The 22,076-nt window shown below is 43.6% G+C and overlaps 1 protein-coding gene across 3 annotated transcripts in view; it reads left to right on the top strand.

Moving 5' to 3' along the window:
• The window catches only part of MTIF2 (mitochondrial translational initiation factor 2), a 348,454-nt gene that overhangs the window by 68,496 nt on the left and 257,882 nt on the right, over positions 1 to 22,076 (top strand). For all 3 annotated transcript variants that reach the window (XM_078649490.1, XM_078649492.1, XM_078649491.1), the window contains exons 2-3: positions 11,421 to 11,652; positions 13,403 to 13,523. In XM_078649490.1, coding sequence (XP_078505616.1) covers positions 11,428 to 11,652; positions 13,403 to 13,523 — 346 coding nt within the window. In that variant the 5' untranslated portion in view covers positions 11,421 to 11,427. The remainder of the gene's footprint in view (positions 1 to 11,420; positions 11,653 to 13,402; positions 13,524 to 22,076) is intronic.

Genomic DNA, 22,076 nt, shown 5'->3' with positions numbered 1-22,076 from the left:
ACTGATCGTGGCCACTCCCCTCCTTTCAGGATTCCCAATCTGGATAGTGTGGAGCCATATACCCTCGCGTCGCTGGGGTGGGTCTTGCGGAGCGTGACCGTTGATATGTGGAAGAGAGGAAATGTGGATGGGATGGGGGCATTGGCTGAGGGTTAGTGTTGTTAAAGGTCTTACGGAATTCATTGACGTTGTATGGAGATTAGGATTATTGGGTCCATCTCCCCCCACAAAGTCCCGGTGGCTGACCTGTCTCTGGCAGTGGGGTACAGGGTGCTCAAACATGCCCGGTAGCTGAGAAGGGAGAATAGCGTTAATGATTGGCAATTCCTGGGTAATATCTGTTACGGTATTCTCTCCTACTTGACCTCTAGCCCCTCGCATAATGAGTCAGGCTAAGTTAATTTCGATCTTCTCCAGTCTGTCAAAAAGTGGTTGAAGCAGTAAAAAGAGAGCCTGTTTTATTTTTACGTGGAGGGCCTCATCCTCGGTCAGAACACCTGGATTTTTTTCCTGCCCTTGTGTATGTAGATGCTCTTTCCTTCGTGGTATGCCCTTGTTAGATCTCCCTCCCCCTCTTTTCTTCTTCACAGGTGGTTCCGTAGGGGAGCCGCCACCCTCCACTAGAAACTAGAGGGTTGTTGGATTGACTTGTAGCATTAAGGGATTGGGGTAAGGGATAAGTATCACATATAGGCTATAGAGCATTGTTCGCGGGGTCCATTGTTTGACAGGGATCTCACCTTTCCTGTGGAGAGCCGACGTTCTTTTAGTTCGATCTCTTTTGACAAGGTGTCCTCTGCTCTTGTGAGGAAAGAGTCCATGGTGTTAATTTTTCACCCCCTTGTTCACTGGGTTTTGCCTTACGTTTGTCCATTGGCTTTCAATGGCGGCTGAGATAGCTTTAGTGCAACAAAGTAGCGGTCGTTAGAGGGGGGGGATACTCCGCCCAGCCACTTCCAGGTTCTGACGTGGACTGGCCCGCCCTTGGTGTGGGACGCGCGTCCCGCTGGTCAGCGTTGGGCTTATATGCACGTGTCTTGTCATGAGGGATGTTGGGTATTTAAGTTTCCCTCAGCGGTGGCAGTGAGTTGTCCAATGATGCACAGCTTCTACCCCTCTGCTGCAGTTAGGCAAGGCAGGCACAGCTGCCGTGGGTCAGAGTCCCACTTATATACGCGTGTGTTGTCGGGAGCAATATTGGGGATTTAAGTTTCCCCCAGCGGTGGCAGTGAATAGTCCAATGATGCACGGCTTCTCCCCCTCTGCTTCAGTCAGGCAAAACAGGCTATTGTATGGTGAATGTAGTTGAAGTGAATGAGTGCATGGTAGTTTTCTAATCCAAAAATAAGTGAATTGTTGGCATCAGAGAGGTCACCCCCAATACAGTTTCCTGGGTAATACAAGAGTTATGTGGCTTTTAATGTTCACTTAAATGTAGTTTAGCAAGAAATGCAGATTCCTTCCTAGAACAATAGTAGAGAGTACTATTCAGGTGTGATTTGCAAAGAATTTATAAAGGTATTCAGTCATAAAGTGTTATTGTTCGAGTAATTAAAATCATCAACAATACAAATCCTAACCATCATTGTAAAACTAAAACATGTTTCATAAACTGGCAAGAGGCTCTTGAGAGAAACCAGTCTTACACCCGAAAATGTCGGCATTCACAGATCGGTCCATTGCTCTAATGTGATTTAAAACACACTCACTCATGAAGTGATCCATGTTGAGATTGTAACAGCCTTAGATTAGTCAGGCAATCTAATATAATTTAATGCATCAAAGACCATTTCTGAAATGAGCCTCAAATCATTTAAAAAAGAAAATTCCCATTGCGGGCCAAGACCATAGCATCTGAAGAGGTAAGGCACAGTGAAATAGCCTCCTTGTAAGTACAGCACCCATAAGAAAAAAAACAAAAGTTTCAAGTGGGTGTGGCGAGGGTTTCCAAATTTCGAATAGCAAAGGAGTATATGAGTGGTTCTTGTAATTGCAGAATCTACATTTTGATGTTGTTCTTGATCCGTGACTCCTTTGCGGTTGAAGGTCTTTAATGAGGAGGGTCAGTAGTTCTGCAACCAGGATGGATCTTCCACATTCCCTACTTAGTGGAACTTTAGTTAGTGTTGTAAACCGTTAGTGTCATAAGAGGGAAGGTTAGCTTTAAACTATTCCTGTTGCTGTATGGTGTGTCTTATCAACATCCCTATATTTCGCTATAACCACTCGTTTCAGTAGTTGCTTAAATGCTGAGTTTGACAATTTACTGGCTTTTATTATCTTTAGTTCAAAGGCTAGATCAGCACATGCTACTGTAGATATCTGGTCGAGTTATTAACTGGGCCATTGAAAATGTCCTGCAGCACTACTTTCATTAATCCTACTTTAGCATGTAGTATCTGGTGGTAGTACTTGAGGAATTAGGACTTTCATGCAAGTTCTTGTTTTGCCAAAACAAATTCCATGTGTGTCTGAGCACGTCTGATATAACCAGGTAGCTGGAAAATACTTTTATAGGTAATTGTTTGTATTCTATAAAGCATGGAGTCAATTTTTGATGGAAAAGCTTGTTGGTTATACAAGATTATAAGAATCAGTTTGGCCGTGATTACTCTTAGTATGGCCTTTGCAGATTGACTTTGTATAAAGGTATAACGTTACTTGGAAAATATTGGTGCAGTTCCTTCAGTAGTGTTGTTTAGTGATGCAAAGAATCACTGGTTCCGTGACAGCATTTGGGAAGTCACATATGTGATTTACGGGGGACACAAAAAATACTTTATTCCAGCAAATAAGTTATGAGATTAAAAAAATGGGCCTTGGAAAGATGCTGCACAACAAATGTGCAAGATACTGCTTCAAGCTTTACATGTGCTATAAAAAAGCATGTTGCATGTTGTTAGAGTGCAGTTGAACATAACTTACAGGGTCACTATGTTATATGGTCTTGTGAGTATCTAGGTTATGATAAATATACACTTCTGTTAATTTGTTCTTTACCTGAGTGCCAATTTGAGCATTGAGATGAGAAAGAAAAGAAGATCCATCTGAACCTTTCAACCCGCTGCATGATTTATTTATTTTTTATTTTTTTTTAGTTCAAAACTGCTTTATTGCATAGGAAAACAGACAGTACACAGCTTCCTGTGCCTACAACCCGGAGGCAGGCAGCGTGACAAACAAATAGAACACAGCCTTGTGACCGGCATCCCGGAGGCCCGGCAGCATAACATAGTATCAGGCGATAGCAGCAGCACAGCCGGCATTGCTAGGTACTTGAGGATATACTGCAGCAGAACAGTGTTTTCAGTTACTTATTTTTTAGGTTGATAAAACTTCCCAACATTCAAACGAACTAAGAGGCATCATATACATGTTCGGATATGAAGGCACGGGCCAATAGGGTCATATAGATAGGCAAGGCCATACTCATCTTAACAGTCATAGAACAAGAGATCTGGCGGCATATAATCAACGCTATAGAGAGCAATATGTATGGTGTCACAGAGTGTCAGTGAATATGTAAGGAGCGAGTATATGTCCTAGGTAGCATGGAAGTGCCCCAGATAGAGCAACGGGGACAGGTATCACCGAAGGGGAGGTCAGTGGTTGCAAGCAGCACATGGGGTGCACTAGGTAGGGCGGGAACCACAACAGGGGAGCAAGGAGACACCACCCACCGGCATAGAGGGAATATGCATATGTATGAACGAGTCTTGTGATTATACCAGCAATCTCTGTAGTGTCGCTAAGCACTAGCATGGTTCCCTTCGGAGGCATCGTCATCATCTATTTGTGCAAGTAAGTAGCCCACCAGGGGGTCCCAGATTTCCTTAGGCCGACTGATGACCGGTAATAGTTCAGCGAAAGTAGTATACTGTTCTTGACAATAGGTCAAGTCTGCTAGCCAGTCCTTAAATTTAGGCGCTCTGCCTCGGCCCCATCGGCATGCCACCCGTCTCTTAACCAAGAGCAATGCTGTATCGACAAATTTCCGACAAGATTCAGGAATATGCGGAGTATGCCCAAGGAGTGCCAGCAGGGGGTCCATAGGCACAGTGCCCTTCGTCATCGCCGTGAGGGCATCCGTTACCTGCTGCCAGTACTGCTGCACCTGAGGACATCCCCATGCCAAGTGTAGAAAATCTGCGTGTTCGGCGCGGCAACGCCCACATCGATCATTGGCCGCTAGTCCGAATCTGTGTTTCCGCACAGACGTGTAATATATCCGTTGTAGGAATTTGTAATGTATGATTTTCAGTCTGCTGCTTGCTGAGATACGAGACGTGAGGGTACAGCAATATTGCCATTGCTCATCAGTTAGTTCAGCAGTCAGCTCAGCACTCCAATGCCCCCGGGCACCAGTCACAGGCATGGGAGCCGCAGCCCTGAGTTGACGGTACAGGCCAGAGACCAGATGTGTCCCATCCTGCGAGCAGAGTAGGAAATGGAGTGGGAGCAGGATGTCAGGCTCTTCGGGGAAATCAGGTAAGATGTCCCTCATCCCCGCGCGCAGGCGCATATAATAGAAAACGTTAAGTGATGCAAAAAACAGCTCTGAAGATTTGAAATGGCCGTTCGAGAATAGGTCACCCCAGCAAGCAATTCGTAGCTTCGCACAAAGGGTGCGAAAACCCTGTTCCTGTAGCAGGGCAAGATCAGGATGAAAAGTCAGCGGCAGTTTGGGTGAATACGGCAGGCGGCAGGACAGGCTTTTGGCAATACGACGCCATGCGTCAAGCGTACATGATACCGGGGTGTCCGATGTAGGTATGGACGACTCGGGGCAGTGAAGCAGCCCACTGAGCGGAATAGGATGTACAATCCAATCTTCCACCGCAATGTGAGGCATGAAAGGGGTAGGGGCCAGCCAGTGGTATGCAAATTGTGCCTGTGCGCATTGGTAGTAAGCTTCAAAGTCAGGGACATCAAAGCCTCCCTTTTCATATGGAAGAGTGAGCGTGGACCATTTCAACCGTGGGTTCTTACCCCCCCAGAACAGCCGAGCAGTTCCGACCTCAAGGTTTTAAAGAAGAAAGCCCCTGGATAATAGGGGATATTGAGGAAGAGATATAGGAAGCGGGGAAGAATCACCATTTTTATAAGGGACGCTCTACCGGCCATGGAAAGCGGCAGGGTTATCCAACGATCAACTGTGGAGGCTAATTTGGTGATCGCCACTCCGTAATTGGATCGTTGAGTTTCGCTCTTATCTTGGGAAATTTGTATCCCCAGGTATCGTAGTTCAGTCCGACACCACTCCAACGGATAGTCAAGGGGGAAATCGAAACCGCCTCCGTTAAAGGGAAAAATTGCGACTTGGACCAATTAATGTGTACACCCGACATTCTGCCGAAAACAACGAATTCTCGGAGTAGGGGGTTAAGGTGCAACTCAGGGTGTTTAACATAAAGCGTGATGTCATCCGCGTAAAGGGACACATCTATTTGCCGCTGCAAGCATTGTATCGCCCCCTCCCGGTGTAGTTGACGTAGGCGACAGGCAAGAGGTTCAACGGCCATAGCAAATAAGAGGGGAGATAGGGGGCATCCCTGGCGCGTGCCTCTTGTAATGTCGATTGGCTGCGATAGGCGGCCATTGATCAGCACTCTCGCCGTGGGCCGAGTGTAGAGTAGGTGGACCCAAGATATGAAGAGTTTCGGGAACCCCATGCTAGCTAATACAGATAATAAGTAAGGCCATTCGACCGAGTCGAATGCTTTGGAAGCATCAAGGAAAACAGCTGCGACCGGCATGTCGGGGTGTACAGTGCGGAGTAGGGAGAATAGAGTGCGGAGGTTATGTGAGGTGGAGTGGCCAGCCACAAACCCAGATTGATCGGGCAATACGATCCGGGACATGAGTAGTGAGAGACTGGTAGCCAGGACCTTAGCGAGTATCTTGACGTCGCAATTTAGGAGGGAAAGCGGGCGATAAGAATTGCAGGAGCTGGGATCTTTGTCGGGCTTCAAGAGGGAAGTAATAACCACTTCCCGCATGGAGCCAGGGAGGACGCCATCGCACAGCGACTCTTCGTAAACCTCTCGGAGGACAGGGGCCAAAATATCTATGTATGCCTTATAGAATTCAGCAGGGATGCCATCGCGGCCGGGGGCCTTGCCGTTCTTGAGGGACATAATGGCGTCGCGAATTTCATCCAGCTCAAAGGGAGCTGCCAGGAACGCCCTATCCCCATCGCTGAGCCAGCAGAGCGCCACATCCCTCAAATAGGCAGCATAAGATGTATCGGGCACAGTGTCGGAGGTATAAAGTGTGTGATAGTGAGATGTAAAGGCAGTAAGTAACTCGTCCGAGTCCCTGACCGTGGACCCGTGCGTGTCAGTAATTTCAAGTATGGTGTTGCGTTCCCGTGAGGCTCGCATGAGTGTGGCAAGGACCCTGCCAGGCCTATCTCCCTCACAGTATTTTCTGGCCTGCCAGTGTTTCCCACGAAACTTAGCAGCCTCTTCCTCATACTGTGTCAATGTTTCCCTAAAGGCAGCGTGTATGTCAGGGCTATCGTCCGCCACCATGCGGAGTTCCAGTGTTCGCAGCTCCCTCTCCAGTTTGTGAATTGTGTTTTTAATATCCCGCAGGACCCCAAAGCTTTTGGAAATGCAGTATCCTCTAACGGTCACCTTAAAGGCTTCCCAGATGTGTTCGACAGAATCTACCGACCCCTTTTTCCTGGGGAAAAAGGCAGCTATCTCTTTGCCAAACTCAATTCGGAACACACTATCCAACAGGATCTCAGGCCGGAGTCTCCAATGTGGTCTGGGGCTATCCCACCCAGGAACGCGAATGTGTAGTAGTACAGGACTGTGATCAGAGTAAGTTTGTGGTAAGTGTGTCACCCCCAACACCTCTGCAGTAATCCCTCTGGTAAGGAGAAAATAATTCAGTCGTGCCCATGTGCCCGTGTGTGAGGTAAAGTGTGTGCCTTCCCTTCCATGGGGATGTAAGTGCCGCCATATGTCCATCAGTTCGCCCTCCCTGATCACTCCCTCTAGTGCCTCGCGCGCCCTGGGCTTATAGTTGCTCACTCCATCCGCCCTATCTAGGTGTGGTACCAACGCTAGGTTGAAATCCCCACCCCAGAACACGTGGCGCAAGCCTACATCCATGATCCGTCCCCATAAGGTGGTAAAAAATGCGGGTGTATCTACGTTAGGGGCATAGCTGACAACAAATGTGAAGGTGTCCCGACCCAGTCTGCCCCACAACAAAGCATACCGTCCCTCGCCATCCACCAGTTCCCCGCATTTATGGAACGGCATGTTACATGCCAAAAGGATGGCGACTCCTCTCGCATAGGTGGAGTATGAGGAGAAGGTGCGGACCCCAGCCCACTTGCTCGCAAATGTGTTTGTCCCCTGTGGTGACAGATGGGTTTCCTGCAACATGGCTACCTGGACATGGTGTCTGTTGAGGTAAGCGATGACACTGCGAAATATCTTGGCATCATTGAGACCCCTAACATTCCATGACATACAGTTCAATTGCGCGTCAGCATTTAAAGCAGCCATAGATAGAAGAATAGCAATCGTACCAGTTCTGGCCTGTGCGACGAGACAGAACCTACTCTAAGTGGCCGATATAAATACTCATGCCAATGCAATAATCGAACAAACATTCCAAGCGATAAAAGCCTCTTTCGGAACCAACCCAACCCCCCTCCCACCCCAGCATCCCAATCATGCCAGTAGCCACCTTTCCCCTCCCATTGTCCCTCCCTCCTCCCCCCTCCCCCCAACCTCTGCAACAACGTCAACAACAGAAAGATGTGCATGGGGAACACCCTGTAGGGATACATCATAAAGTACGCACAGCCACGTCCCCCGTCCACGGCCTCCGAGTCTGTACCGCCCATGGTGAAGGCCGGGGTCAGGAGAGTGGTCCTTGGATTACGTTACCACAGGGGTGATGGGGCAGCGTGGGTCCATCGTGTGTGGTCGTCTCTGTTTCCATGCAGTCGAAGCAAGAGTCAGTGTACGATAACGCAGGTAAACCAAAGAGTTCAGTAGGTACAAACGCTCAGTGTCCGCCCGCTGCTGAAGATAGGTCCTCGTCCTCCAGGTCCGCCGTATCGTTGCGTTCCTCCCTATGATCTTTACGGATCGATTTCAGGAAATCTTCAACTTTTTGAGGGTTCGTAAAGAAACGTTGCTTCCCCTGATGTGTGATCGACAGCTTTGCCGGGTAGAGTAGGGCATAGTCCAGTTGAGCCTCTCGCAGCTTCTTTTTCACGGGGATGAACTTGCGCCGCTCTTACTGCACCAGGGGGGTGAAGTCCAGATATATGGAGAAGCTAATGCCATTGTATTGTAGGGTCTGCTTAGAGCGGGCCGCTCTCAGCGCGACATCGCGATCTCGATAATTTAACAATTTAGCGATGATCGGCCTAGGCGGCAATCCGGGCTTGGGAACAGGTGCCAATGATTGGTGTGCTCTCTCGATGATGAACTGAGGAGAGAAGGCGTCTTCTCCGATCGAGCCTTTGAGTAGTTTTTCGACATAGAGCTCCATCCTGCCCGTGTCCGTGGATTCTGGAATGCCCGTGACGCGTATGTTGTTGCGTCGGCTGCAGGCTTCCAAATCCTCGTTCTTGGCCGCTATGACTCTGAGCAAATTGTACATCCTGGCCAATTGTGTGGTGTGAGTCGAAGTGATATCGTCAACCCCGCTGCATGATTTATTGGTGCAACTCCCCATGGTATCTGGCCAGATGATAAAGATGTATGAAAAGTATTATTTTACATCTAGTATTTAGGAAGAGGGAAAGAAGTGGCAGGCATAAACTAGTTATACTGGTATGATTTGATTTTAGATTTAACTATGTCTGCCGACCTTTTTGTTTTTGATCTGTGGGCTGGGATTCAATATGCTACCTAACAGCCTGTGTTATGCATCTCAAACATACTGATTGCCAGTGGTGGCTGGTATTTGAAGGCGGGGGGTACGATGAGGAAGGAGGGAATGAAATAACTAAAAATACACTCTTACCTGTCTGCTGCCCGCCGTCACCGCCGCCGCCTCCTCTCGGTCCATTTCCCTTTTTCCATGGCAGGAAGTAAGATGCACCCAGCCACCCGATAGCCTATCACAATGCAGCGTTGTGATTGGTCTGAGCGCTGTGCATCTTGCTCATCCACAGAATGTGAGGCCGAGCATGTTCTCCATGCGGGCTGTAATGCAGCCTGCATGGAGAACATTCAAAATGCGCATGAATGTTTGGCTGGCCAAGATTCATGCACATTTTAGGGAGTGCAAACCACTCCTCCCCTCCCCTTCCCTGTTCTGTCGGCAGAGCAGCCTTGCCCGCCCCGCCCGCAGAGCTGCTGCAACAAGGAAAATATAAAATAATAACTTAAAATTATTATCATTTTATTTTTTCTTTATTGACACTGCTTAAAAGCAGTGGTGCAGCGCTCCTCTGCCTTAGCGGCGGAGCCGCCACTACTTGTTGCTACTGATCCAATTGAGCACCATCAGCAGTGGGGCAAAAAAGCTTTTTATACAAAATATTCTCCTCCTTCTTTGTATCGGTTAGTATCCATCACTTGTGTACAGGGAGGGCTAAAGTTCCCATTGCGAGAAACATCCTCATGTTGGAGCGCTGCTGCTTTGTTACTGAATATTTTAACTAGTGCAAAACAAACTGCGATAATCCTGTCACACAACTGTTTATTCTTTAGAACACAGAATGTAGCAAATTGCATTTACGTAAGGGCAGAATGCAGTGAAAATAGATGTGGTTTGTTTTGTTGTTTGCATGATAAGAAGTGGAAGCATTCATTTAATTAATTGTCTGTATTTAAGGAAAATGTTATTTCCGATAATTATTGCATAAATAGGAAAAATAATTGGTTGCTCCAGATGTAGCAGCCCTGAAGTGGACAATACCACTTGATGTGGAGGTGTGAGGTGATACAAAAGTACTAGGTGTGAAATGCTATCAAAGATATGTATGGTTGTGTGAGATTGTGGAAACACATTGTGTTGAAACTCAGGAGACAGAAGGGGGACAAAATTAGGTACAAGTTTCCAGGCTTGTATTTAATATCCGCTAAACAAAAGATTGCAAGACACTGACTACTGGTCGGTGGGGGTATTGGGTGGAGAGTTTGGAGGAAGGAGGGGAGGCAGAAGGTCCGATGGTGGAGTCATGGCTGACTGATATGCTTGAGAGGTCAAATGCAGAAGAGCTGTTCCTATCCTCTGAATATCTCCCACCATAGACGGAGTGAACAATCCTCGTTGAAAGAACGCATGGAGCAGGGAAATAATTAATAGTTTTAGCACCGAGAGTGAAAAAGTAAAGGAAGTGTTTGACTCAATTCCTGATTCCTGCAAAGTACTTACCATATTTATGTTTGTTTTTCTTCCCACCACATAGTGTTCTATGTATTATAAAAGTTTGTTTTTCTACCGTTGTCGCAAACCAATATGAATTATTGGGTAAAAGGTAGCTCTCTAGATATCTTATGTCCTCAGTTCTTCAGAAAATACTATTAGAAGTACAGAATGTGGCATTCTGACATTTCTTTTTATGTGTTTTTCATGGTTCTGCATGGTCACATTGTTCTACTTTGATTCCCACTGGGGTTTGATTCTGGGGTTTCTTCTAGTCCTTTTGGTCGACTCAAATCAAAGTTTGCTCTTTGAGGCATTCACTTTGCTGAGACAGTGCCATTTTAAATGCAGCTGTGTGGCTTTTTCTGTTTAAAAATGGCTTGCTGTTTGGACGCCTTAGTCAGTTTTAAAAAAAGAGGGCTATTCACTAAGCAAATTTTACCTTCGGACTCCTTTTCATAACACTCTTCTTTAATGGTACGGCTTCACACTACGAATCCATTTTATTTAAGAACGAGTCCTACTCACAGCTTCTGGGTTGTTGTAACCCAGGATGTTGCTTCATTTGTATTTGTTTTTGGACAGCTGGAGACAGCACATACTAATACCACCAACCATTAAACCATTACCAAACATTTTCTCTTACAAGAGGTCAGACCTGTTGGCTTTGCCATTTTTTTGTTTTATAAGGAAAGGGTTATTTCTGGTTTGAACTTTTTTTTAAATCTCTAACTCACTAAATAAGACTTTTAAGCAATGCATGTATTTCAATTCGCACAGGCATCAAACGAGGTGTAAATGGGGAAATGTCTGTGCCAATTTTCTCTGGTTGGCCATGGAATTTACACTGGTATATTGTCAATTCAAAGAAAAGAGAAACAGACGTTTACTAACCCTTCCAGATTTATGATCATCAAAGTCTATCACCAATTTTCAATCCGTATCTACACTTGGACGTAATGCTTTTATATGATGGGATCCATTTGGATAGGCAGCAATTTTGTAGCGTGCAAATCTCCTGCACTTCAGTGTTCATCATGTGCTCTTGTTTTCCCCCCTATTTCCAGGTAGAAAATGAACAGGGGGATTCTGCTGAGACTGGAAACGCTGGTGCAGTTCAACTGTGCTTGTCGCCGGCTCCATGCTCTGGTTTCTAGAAAATCTCAAAGGTCTCATGGGAGACCTATACAATCATCGATGTACCCCATAAGTGCTACCCATCAGGGCCCACCACTGTGGCAAAAAGATACCCTTCTCTGTGTAGCACTAACACAGTACAGACTTCTGGCTACAAAAAAGGTATTTTCTCGTTAATACTATTGTTTTTTGCTTTTTATGTATGTACACTGGACCTAAATGAGATGAATCTTTTGTGCGATACATATTCTGGTGCAGAATAAACTTGGTGAGAAAAATAGGTATACAAAGTTTGATAATCCATAAAACGATAAAGGGACTCATTTAAACTCTGGTCATTCAACTTAAAGTTGTCTGCCATCTTTGCAATATTGTCTCCCCAGTGTGGCTCCCACTTACATTTGGGAGCCTCTTCTGGGGTAAAGTGGCTTGTTACTACATGTCTGCAATGTCAGCCAGTCAAAACCTTTCATCACTAACGTTATTCCTGGAGATACAGCTCCACGCGGGTACGCATCTTCAGGAATATCATAGATAATGTCCCCAGTGTCACAGTTATTGGGGCATGTTTTAAAACTTTCCCCTGGGGACCTCAATGTTTTACAGTCTTGGATAGAAAGTACACCAACTCAGCTAATGTTGAGTCAATTGTAAGTAGATTCCTGATGATCGAGTTGGGGTTTCTGCCATTGGGAACTTCACAGAACATGGGGCAACAAAGGGGATTGTGGATGAGACATCCACATTATTTTCAGCTGCTCTATTATTCGGTTAATGCCCTCTTCTAAATGAGGCTTCAATTGAAAAATGTTAGAGAAAAGCAGGCAAAATAATACGGTTTCCGACATCTGTACTAGTGCTGAGCAAAGATAGCTACTGGGGAGAACAGTGCACCATTAAACTTGGAAACTAAATGATATTGCAGACCAGGATGCTACCAGTCAAAAGAATCAATATTCATGGAATGTTAGGTATGGGTTAACTAAGTAAGCATGAAAGCACACTGACTTGCTGGCTCAAGCAAGTAAGTGTTTAAAATGCACATTTATTAAGGTGACTGACAACATGTGACTTTTGGTAAGTTGTAAAATAGTAAAGGGAATCGAGCAGTCATGCAAGCATGTCCACAAGCAATATAAAACTTGAATATAGTATAACCAATTGCCAACAAATTACCAGCGGGTGAATGCAAACATAAGGTGTGTTATGGTGAGTACAGGTCTAGCCGTATAATGTGTGTTATGGTGACTACAGATAAACATTGAGTGTTACGGATACTGTGGATGGTTAGTATTTTGTCCTGATTGGGGTGTGCAGTTTATGTGCTACCATGAGGAGCCACCACTGTGACAAAAAGACACTCTTCTCTTTAAAGCACTGACACTGTACAGCCTCCTGGCTACAAAACAGCTCTGATACTTTTTAGATTTTCTCTAAAGTTATTTTTGTATAGGTTTCCGATCAAAAATATACTTGCTTGTGTAAATCTGCAGATCTCAATAAAGGATAATATTTTTATGAGGGACTATTTTGTCATTGTCTTCTTATAGTGCTTGCTGGAAACAGCTAATATGGTTTCATAAAGGTACTGTGTTGAGTTTTCTACCAAAAGAGGTGATTGTTTTTTTTTAACTTGGAGTGTTCCACCTTTAATGACAACAGCGCACACTTGTTACATGTTCCATCAATGCACAGTAAGTTTTTGATAACAAAGAAAACGAAAGTTTCTGCAAAAATTGCATAAGTTTCTTGACATCCAGCCATGTCCTTGCCAATCATTTTTGTAGATCAGAGGGATATCGGCGCCAAACCTTCCAACTGAGGGCAGTGTTTGCCATCAACATAAATCCTGTTTCCATACTTTTGGCATATAGTATTCTTAAAATGCTTTCCACTGGATTCTGTTTTTAAGGGAAAAGATCAGAAGAAATATAAACTACCTCAAGTAAAACCAAAGCAGGTGAAGCAGGAGGTGGAGATTTGGCACAACATGACTATTGAAGATCTTGCGAGGGCTATGGATAAGGACATTGGTGAGTAGTTTCCTCTGTGTATGTTCGTACATGTATTCAAAAAGATGAAAGTCTTGAAGCCAATTGTCTTGCTTATACCTATTTCCATGAAAATATATGTCTGTTATGTTCAAGTCAATCCTTCCAGTGTTTTCTTTGTGATAATGTTTCAAAATGGTGGATGATATCTTAAAATAAATCCTGACTGTTTGCTTGTCATTTGCTGCTTGGGAGCCCTTCTGCTCTATTCTTGCCAGGTGGGGTGGAAAAAAACCGAAGAATGATAGAGGAGGATGCAAGTAGTGCAGCAAATACTACTTGTTTGCTTCATTCAATCAGGAGCTATTACTCCATGTCACACCACTTAGTGGTTGTACAGGAGGATTGTAGGAGAGCACTATATTATCAGGGGATCAGACTATCCGATCCTTTAGTGAGAAACAACAGTTAAAATGGAACCTTGGTGGCATTGGTTCTAAACAATATTGACATTTGTTTAATATTTTAATTTATTGAGAAATCCTTGCACATTAGACATGCTAACATGAATATCATTTATAAAACACTGCAGTTTAAGACGTCTCTATAACTAGTCCCATTGTCATAAATGCACACAATCTCATTTTTTTATCAATATGTTATTTATTTTGTATAGAACGGAGTGTCTTGCCTTCATACAGATTAACAGAAGGTAGTAGAAATAGAAGGCTCTACTCTGCGGGTCAGCTGTTTGTTAGTGAGTGACATGTTACTTCATGAGAATATATGATACCCACTCTCGGGAAGGACATGTAAATAGGATCACATACAAGGAATACCTGCATCAGAACGGCAAAGCCTATGTTTTTGGAGGGGGGGGAGATATCATTCAGAGCTCCATTTTCTTCACTTTTTTTCAAAATAGTGCAACAATTGCAGTGTGAAGACCAGAATACCAGAATACCTTGTTTGAAGTTTTAAAGCAGCCAGCACATTGATGATTGACATGCAGTTGGACTTGGATCAGTGTACTTATGTCATAAGACACCAGCGAATGGATTGAACAAAAATAATATTTTGTCCAATCATCTTTATAGAAAAAGTGGTGTATAGAAAAGCACGTACTCTTTCCTCCCAATGTATTGTAACCTGTGATATGTGGGCCTTTGTTCTCAAGAAGAACATTTCCAGGAGTTGGAAAGGCCTGAGCAAAATTTTGACACTGAACATCCAGGGACTTACAGACATCGTGAAGTTTTTGGTGTCACGTAGTTTTCCTTGTTTACACCTAAGAACAAACCCTGACACAAGCTTTATGGAATCTTGAACTTGCAGGAGTAAACATTTAGATATCGAAGAGTTCTTTTCTTAAAATTCCTTTTTATTCAGTGCACAGCGAAACCTAGAGTTGTGATATATAAACTGGGTGAATTATGCAAGTGGCTTTAAAGGTTATTCCCTGTTGAATTTACTGGTGAAGTGCCTTAATAATTTAAGTACTGTAATGCACTTGGGAGCTCCTAACACTAGTCTTGCTGGATGGATTGGAAACAGTGTTTTATATTTAGAAAAAGATAATTACAGTAGTCCAATTATTACTGAAATGGCTATAGCTCTGCTTTCTTTAGTTAGATATGAACTGACACGAAGTTGCTGAAGGTGGAAACTACATGATGATAGCGGACACTTGATTGCGCAGTGTCATGTTTAACTCCTAGACTCTTGACCACTTTCGAAGGCATAGGACAAAGGCCACGTGAAACTGGCCAGAGAGTGTTTTGTTGTCTTACCAGTTTGCCAGCACCAGAGATAAGAATATTGGTTTTGTGCATGTTGAGCTTGAGCCAATGTGGGTTCATCCATGCATGAGCAGCTGTAGGACCGTTCTAAGCGTGAGGAGATGAATCTTTGTTAGAGCGCAACTTGAATAATAACTTAGTACTTTCTACTTAGGTATATCCATATAATCCAAAAGAATGCTAACCGTCTTATGTAATCATCATGCAGGTAGGGTGAAAGAGAGACCCCTGTGTAAACCTTACTTGTTAACTATTCAGAATATGAAAGTCTGGCCTAGAATCATTTGTTCATTTCTGCCTACCAGGAACGAAGTAAACCAATTTAGTACTGAATTGTTAACACCTATATTGTGTAGTTGGTTTGTATGAATGGGATGGTCACTGGAATCAAATGCAGGAAACACAAGGAGATGATGGGCGGAGCACTGAAACTTTTCAGACACTCATCCCCAGTCACAGATCTGGGTTGAATTCATCATCGTTCTTTAGCTCACTTCGCCACCTCAGTTCAGACACAGCTATATGCAAATTAGTCTTGACCCTCTGCTTCATGGTAACAGTCCAGCCTGAACTGCCAAGCCATGTCTTCTCTGGACCAGAAACAAGCATCCCGGGATGGGTTCCGGGCTAACAGCCCTCATCAGCCAGGCTAGCTTGAATCCAGTGGCAAAGTGAGCAAGGGACCCATGTCTGGGCATACCCTGCCAACTTAAGGTGAACAAAGAAAACACAAGGAGATGATGGACGGAGCGCTGAAAATTTTCAGACACTCACCCCCAGTCACAGATCCATGGGTTGAATCCATCATTGTTCTCTAGCTCACTTCACCACCCCAGTTCAGACACAGCTATATGCAAATCAGTCTTAACCCTGTGCCTCATGGGAAAAGTCCAGCCCGAACTGCCAAGCCAAATCTTCCCTGGACCGGAAACAAGCATCCTCGGACTGATTTCGTGCTAAGAGCTTCATGGACTCATGCATTGACTCTCCGCGTTTCATGATTCTAGATGATTTTAATTTTCACCTAGAATGCACCAGTGATAAACATTCAGAGCTCTTAATCAATAATTGTTTGAGCTTCAGCCTTGCTCAACAAGTTAAAGCACCCACGCACGAAGCAAACCATACTCGTGATCGGAGTTTGTCAAATAACATTAAGCTTGCGGTGGAAAGCATTACACTACTGGTTTGGATGGACCATAGGGCGATTATATTCAACCTGCCTGCACCATTCAACTTTTCCTCTTCATCTACAGTGTCCACTAATGTAAAATACAGGGCATAGAAAAACATTGATAACCTGGCTCTGGGCAACTTACTGGCAGTCAGATTCAAGGCCTGGGTAGAGGCCACAGTAACTCAGGTGGCACCACTTAAAACTTAAATAAATCATCGGTCTACCCCCTCCGCCCTGTGATACTCGCAAGAACTTAGAGACTTCAAGAAGAAGTGTAGAAGCTAAGAACAAATCTGTAGAAAATCGTATGGTTTCAAAATAAAAATTAAGTATTAAAAAGTGCTAAAAAATGACAAACGGTTGATTCAGCCTACCAAAGCTACTTTTTTCACTGAAAAAATCAGAGCAGCCAGAAACTTCTTAAGAGAACTATTTAAAACCGTGAAATCACTCTCTTCCTGGGGCAACACCAAGGCAGCAACCCCTAGTCAAAAGTTCTGTAAAGAACTAGCTGAATTGTTTTTTTTTTAAGTAAATATTTGCAAGGATTTTTTATCAGCCCTCAATGGTCCTCATCCTGCTTCAAGGGCTGGTGAAAAGGATAAAAACCAGGGTCCCGAAGTCAACCCTCCCTCTGCCACGTTTAGATCCTTTTCCCCTCTCTCAGGAGAAAGTTACCAACCTGATTATCGCCACCGAGTCAGGAGCCCCTGGAGACCCATGTCTTCTTTAAGTGCTCCGTCCGGTTTCACCTACCTCATGCCATTACTCAATATGACACTGGAGCCTCTATGAAAGAAACCACCCTTAGACCCTGCAGTTGTAAAAAACGACATACCTATTTCCCACCAGTCTCTCCCCGCTAAAATTCTTGAAAAAAACATGAATCATGACATCTCCTCATTCCTTGAGAATTCTAACGACCTGGATCCTGCTCAACACAGCTTTAGGTCATATCACTGCACGTAATCCACCCTACTAGCTGCAACTGAAGCCATCGGAGAGATAACTGACAAAGGAGATAACCCAGCCATGATCCTACTGGATCTCTCCACCGCTTTTGATACGGTTGACCCCGCATCCCTGGTACTCTGTTTAGAAAGCATCGGAGGATCGGCTCTTTGATTGTTAAAATCATTTCTGTCTAATCGACAATAAGAATTGGAATTGGACAGCTTTACACGAAACCCCTTTCAACTACCATGTGGGGTCCTTCAAGGATCTTTGCTCAGTCCCACCTTGTTTAATGCTTACATCACCCGTTTGATCAGATTGGTGCGCTCTTTTGGGTTCTCGATCATATCCTACGCTAATGACACCCAATAGTAGTATCCGTGTACAACGACCCTAGCAAGGCAGCCAATGATTTTAGATCATGTATTTTGATCATTTCCGGGATGCAGAAGAACTTCCTAAAAATCAATACTTATAAGACTGAAGTCCTTCTATTTGGCAGAGACCTCTCTTTTTGGAACTCTTCCTGGTGGCCGTCAAATATGGGATCCCTGCCTTGTCCAGTAAAAAAGGCCAAAAATCTGGGAGTCATTTTTGACTCTCATCTGACTTTTCTGGATCCCTCCAAACGTTTACCTCCTCATGCTTTTTGATGCTAAAAACTTTGAAGAAAATTCTACCTTTTATTCCAATGGATCTCAGGAAAACAGTGATACTTGCTCTTGTCATGTCCAAGTTGGACTACTGTGGTATGTTGGTGCCCAAGCTTGCGTTCTCATCAAACTGCAAACCGTTCAGAATGCGGCTGCCAGAGTTCTTAATAATCTCCTCAAATTCTGCTCAGCATCTAAAGCTATCAGAGACCTACTCTGGTTGCCTGTCAGGGCAAGTTAAGTTTAAAGCACTTTACTGGGTCCACAGGGCACTGCACAGCACTGGTCAGGGTTTTCTACAGTCTACCTTCAATTGTTGCAATTAATCAAAAGGGAATGGTTCACTTGTCCTGTTAAATCAGGGTCTTTATCGAAATCATATAAAAACCCTCATAAAACGTACACAGGCCGGTGGCGGTGTATCTTGATTCTCCGCCTAGGTGTAACATTCCAGCATCATCATAGGGTTTTTGGATTGGTAGTATTCTGTCCTCAACAAGGAGGTAGACCAAATGATTTTCAGTAATGTCCAGAAATGTAAGAACAGTGAAAAAAGTGCATGTGCTCAAGTGCAGTGAGTTAAAATTCTCTACTTCACTATATAGCAATGAACTTTTATTCCAAAAATAGTGAAGTGAGAAAGTAAAAGCAATTATGGTGCGCTTATAGACCCAGTTACTAGTCTACCGCACTATTGGGTCGACATGTTTAAGCCTTCCTGTAAACTCCAAAGGCTTTCTTCAGGATCAAAGTGCTTAGGCATTGACATAGTGGGGAGTGTTTTGTAGAGATTTTACTGGCAATTTGAACTACCAGTAAATGGTGATTGGGCCTGCTGGATGGGATTACCTACAGATTAGAAATTCATTTTTTTGGGCCAGCCAATTAGTTTAATCTATGGCCTGCCAAATGTTTCACAAGATTCATGTGTTGGTGCAAGGAATAAGAACAATTAAGGAAGTAAGATGGCTAGCATGAGGGTCCTGTAGCTCATCCATGTGAATATTGAAATTCATGTGCATAGTCTGATAAGTTTGTGAAGTGGTAAATTCAATTACTGCACTGGTTAAGTCTTTAAGGAAAGCTATAGGGAAATGTGTGGTGCGATAGGTGAATAAAAATGTCATTGAATTTCTCACCTTGAGATGTATCTTTATAGTGAGAGTTTTGGAATATTTTAGAGAAGGGATATTTGAGAAAGGCATCACTTGAAATATGAAAATGGCAACACTTCCGCCTTGTTTTTGATTTATGCTTCTGTGGCAGGTTTCCATAAAAAACAATACATCTAGACCATGGTCTTTAATCATGTCAACAACTTGAACGTCTTGGCTATTGATTTATTTTGTTTTAATAAGGCTGCAGGCCAATCTTAAAGTACTCATTTTCAAACAAGTGTGATAAGAAATGAATGGATGGCACTTCAATTTCTGGGAACGCGCAGGAAGTATTGAGCCGTTGCAGGTTCCTTTGTTGAGCCGGCACAGATTCCTCTGTAAGGAAAACAAATGTTTACATGTGTACCCGATTGTTGGACTAGTATGCACGTTAAAGGCACTGTTCAATAAAACAATGTCACAGACATTATTTGAGACATGCTCTTTGACAGTGAATGAAACAGCCATTGGCAATTCATTTCTGATTAACTGCAATAAATGAAAATTACTAGAACTCATGATGTGACGCAACACGTAGAGGATGACTGTGTTTGCATGAGAGTAAGGGAGCAGAATTAATTTTAGTTGTTGCAGAAGGGTAGTGAATGACTATTAGCATTTATATTAGTCTTTGACACCGTTAGAGTAGCTCACGGCAGCTCACAGCTTCGAGTTCATTTTTAATAAGCACAGGATCACATTTTCCTTTAAAGGTTAAAAGAAGGCTTTGTTTATTTTACATATTATCAAGCTACAGATAACCGTGCCTGATAATGAACAGTGCACAGTCAAATTTATGGAAAGGCTGGACAGAGGTGAAGAACTGAAGCACTGAGGTATTTAACTCTTAAATTAAAATCCTTGTCTACTCGGTATTGGAGCTGAGACAAAATTATGTTTCTGAATGCTTTTAAATGAGAGAAAATTAAAATTAAAAGTTACATTAATGATAAAGTTAACTCTTCATTTTAATTTTCTTTCATTTCAGAGAGTCAAATGCGGGCCTCTTGCTCCCAGTGACTAGTAGTCACTGTGCCATATTTATACCTGAAAAATGCAATCACTTCTTTAAGTGGGAGAAATTTAAAGTGAAGAACAATATTTCTATTCAACATTAAGGACCTGATTGACTTTGGTGGGTGGGATACTCCGTCACAAATGTTAAACAAATGGCTGTATTTTTTCTTTTATAAATATGGCACCGTGTCCACAGACCACTGTAAGTAAGATGCCTGGGGTTTGCAAGTGAGACACTTGGAAATGGGAGAACATTGAAATTACAAGTTTTATGTAATTTGTACGAACATACAGTTAACTCATCCGTTTAATTTTCTCTCATTTCAAAGTGTCGCCTTTAAAAACAGAGGCGTCTTGCTTTCAGTGGCTGCAGACACAATGCCATATTTATAGCTGAAAAATATAGCCACTATTTTGAGTGGGAGAAATGTAAAGTGCAGAAAAATATTCCGTATTATGAACATTTGTGGCAAACATTTTACTGCACTTTAAGTTTCTTCCATTAATAAAAATGGTTATGTTTGCGTTATAAATGTAACAGTGCATGATGTGTAATTTTTATTATTTTCAACCTGGTGATGTACTTGTACTTGCATTCAGCCATGTAATGGCTAATGAGCTGGTTCAATAATTAAAATAAATGTAACCGTGCCAAATATGACGAATGGTATGTACTATGCTACAAGCATACACGACTGGCTTTCAGTCACCCATACACATATATCTCATTCATACGCACACATGTTCATACATCCGCAAGACCACTCTCTCACTGACACACATGGCAGACCTGTCTTAATGCCCCTACTCAAAGTATTTTGTTCAAACCATAGTATCTGGTTCAATGGACATTATGCTTAACACCTTAACCGCGGCCGTTATTTCGCGGCAGTGCGGCGGTTTTAATAAGTGGGCGGGCCCGCGTCGGCCGTTGGACGTTCGCAGCACCAGCAAGGTAGTGCTCGCGACGACCAACGGCCGACGGCAGCAGGGAAGGGGTTAGTGTCTCTGTAGCTGGGTGCAAGGGTGCCTGGTAGGAATGCACAAGTTCTCAAGCTTTCAGTAGCTCACAATGATTTTAACTGAGCAGAAGTAGCTCTCACTATAGAAATAGTTGGAGACCCCTGATTTAAAATGTTGTGCAAGGTACCCAATTTAGTGAGAACCAAGTCCAGGGATCTAAGAATCTCTTTACAGAGCACATTCATTTGCCAGCAAGAGAATTACATAATTAAAGTGCTGCATGTACAACATTATTGTTTATTGGGACCAATTGAAACCAGGTGTTGGTGTGTGTGCCTCTCTTTTGATGCCATAAGAAATTCAACATCATCATACCCGACCGAGTGTCCCAGGGCCTCAATACTAACTAAATTCATTCATTATGGGGCAGTGAGGTTCCACAAAAAAACCTGCAACAATATCCCTGGAGAAAAGCAGTGTTCTTGAAATAGAGTGCTTTATGATTCATGAGCAAATGGGTGAGAGCAAGCAACATAGAAGGGCAGGGGGTGAGAAGCCCCCAACCCAGGCAGCTGGAATGTACAGGTCCTCGTGGGGTGCTTAACAAAAAGTAGACAAAAGAAGCTCAGGGTGAAAAAGCAGACGGACAAGAAAGAGCAATCTGGAGCGTGAGTAATGAGAGAAAGCAACACAGAGCATGAGGGGCAAGAAAAGCAAATACATCTGGAAAACTCATGAACTCATGAACTCGTGGAGAGTTGAAACAAAAAGGAAAAAGTTGTTTCCTAAAAGCAAGCAGTGGAAGGACACAAGTAAAAAGGATCTCTCACAAGAGCATCTCAAATGTGACCTCTTTTTGCGCTTGGTCTGGTTGT

The sequence above is a fragment of the Lissotriton helveticus genome, chromosome 6 (assembly GCF_964261635.1).
Source record: "Lissotriton helveticus chromosome 6, aLisHel1.1, whole genome shotgun sequence".
NCBI classification, from domain to species: domain Eukaryota; kingdom Metazoa; phylum Chordata; class Amphibia; order Caudata; family Salamandridae; genus Lissotriton; species Lissotriton helveticus.
This window is presented reverse-complemented; position numbering and strand designations above follow the sequence as displayed.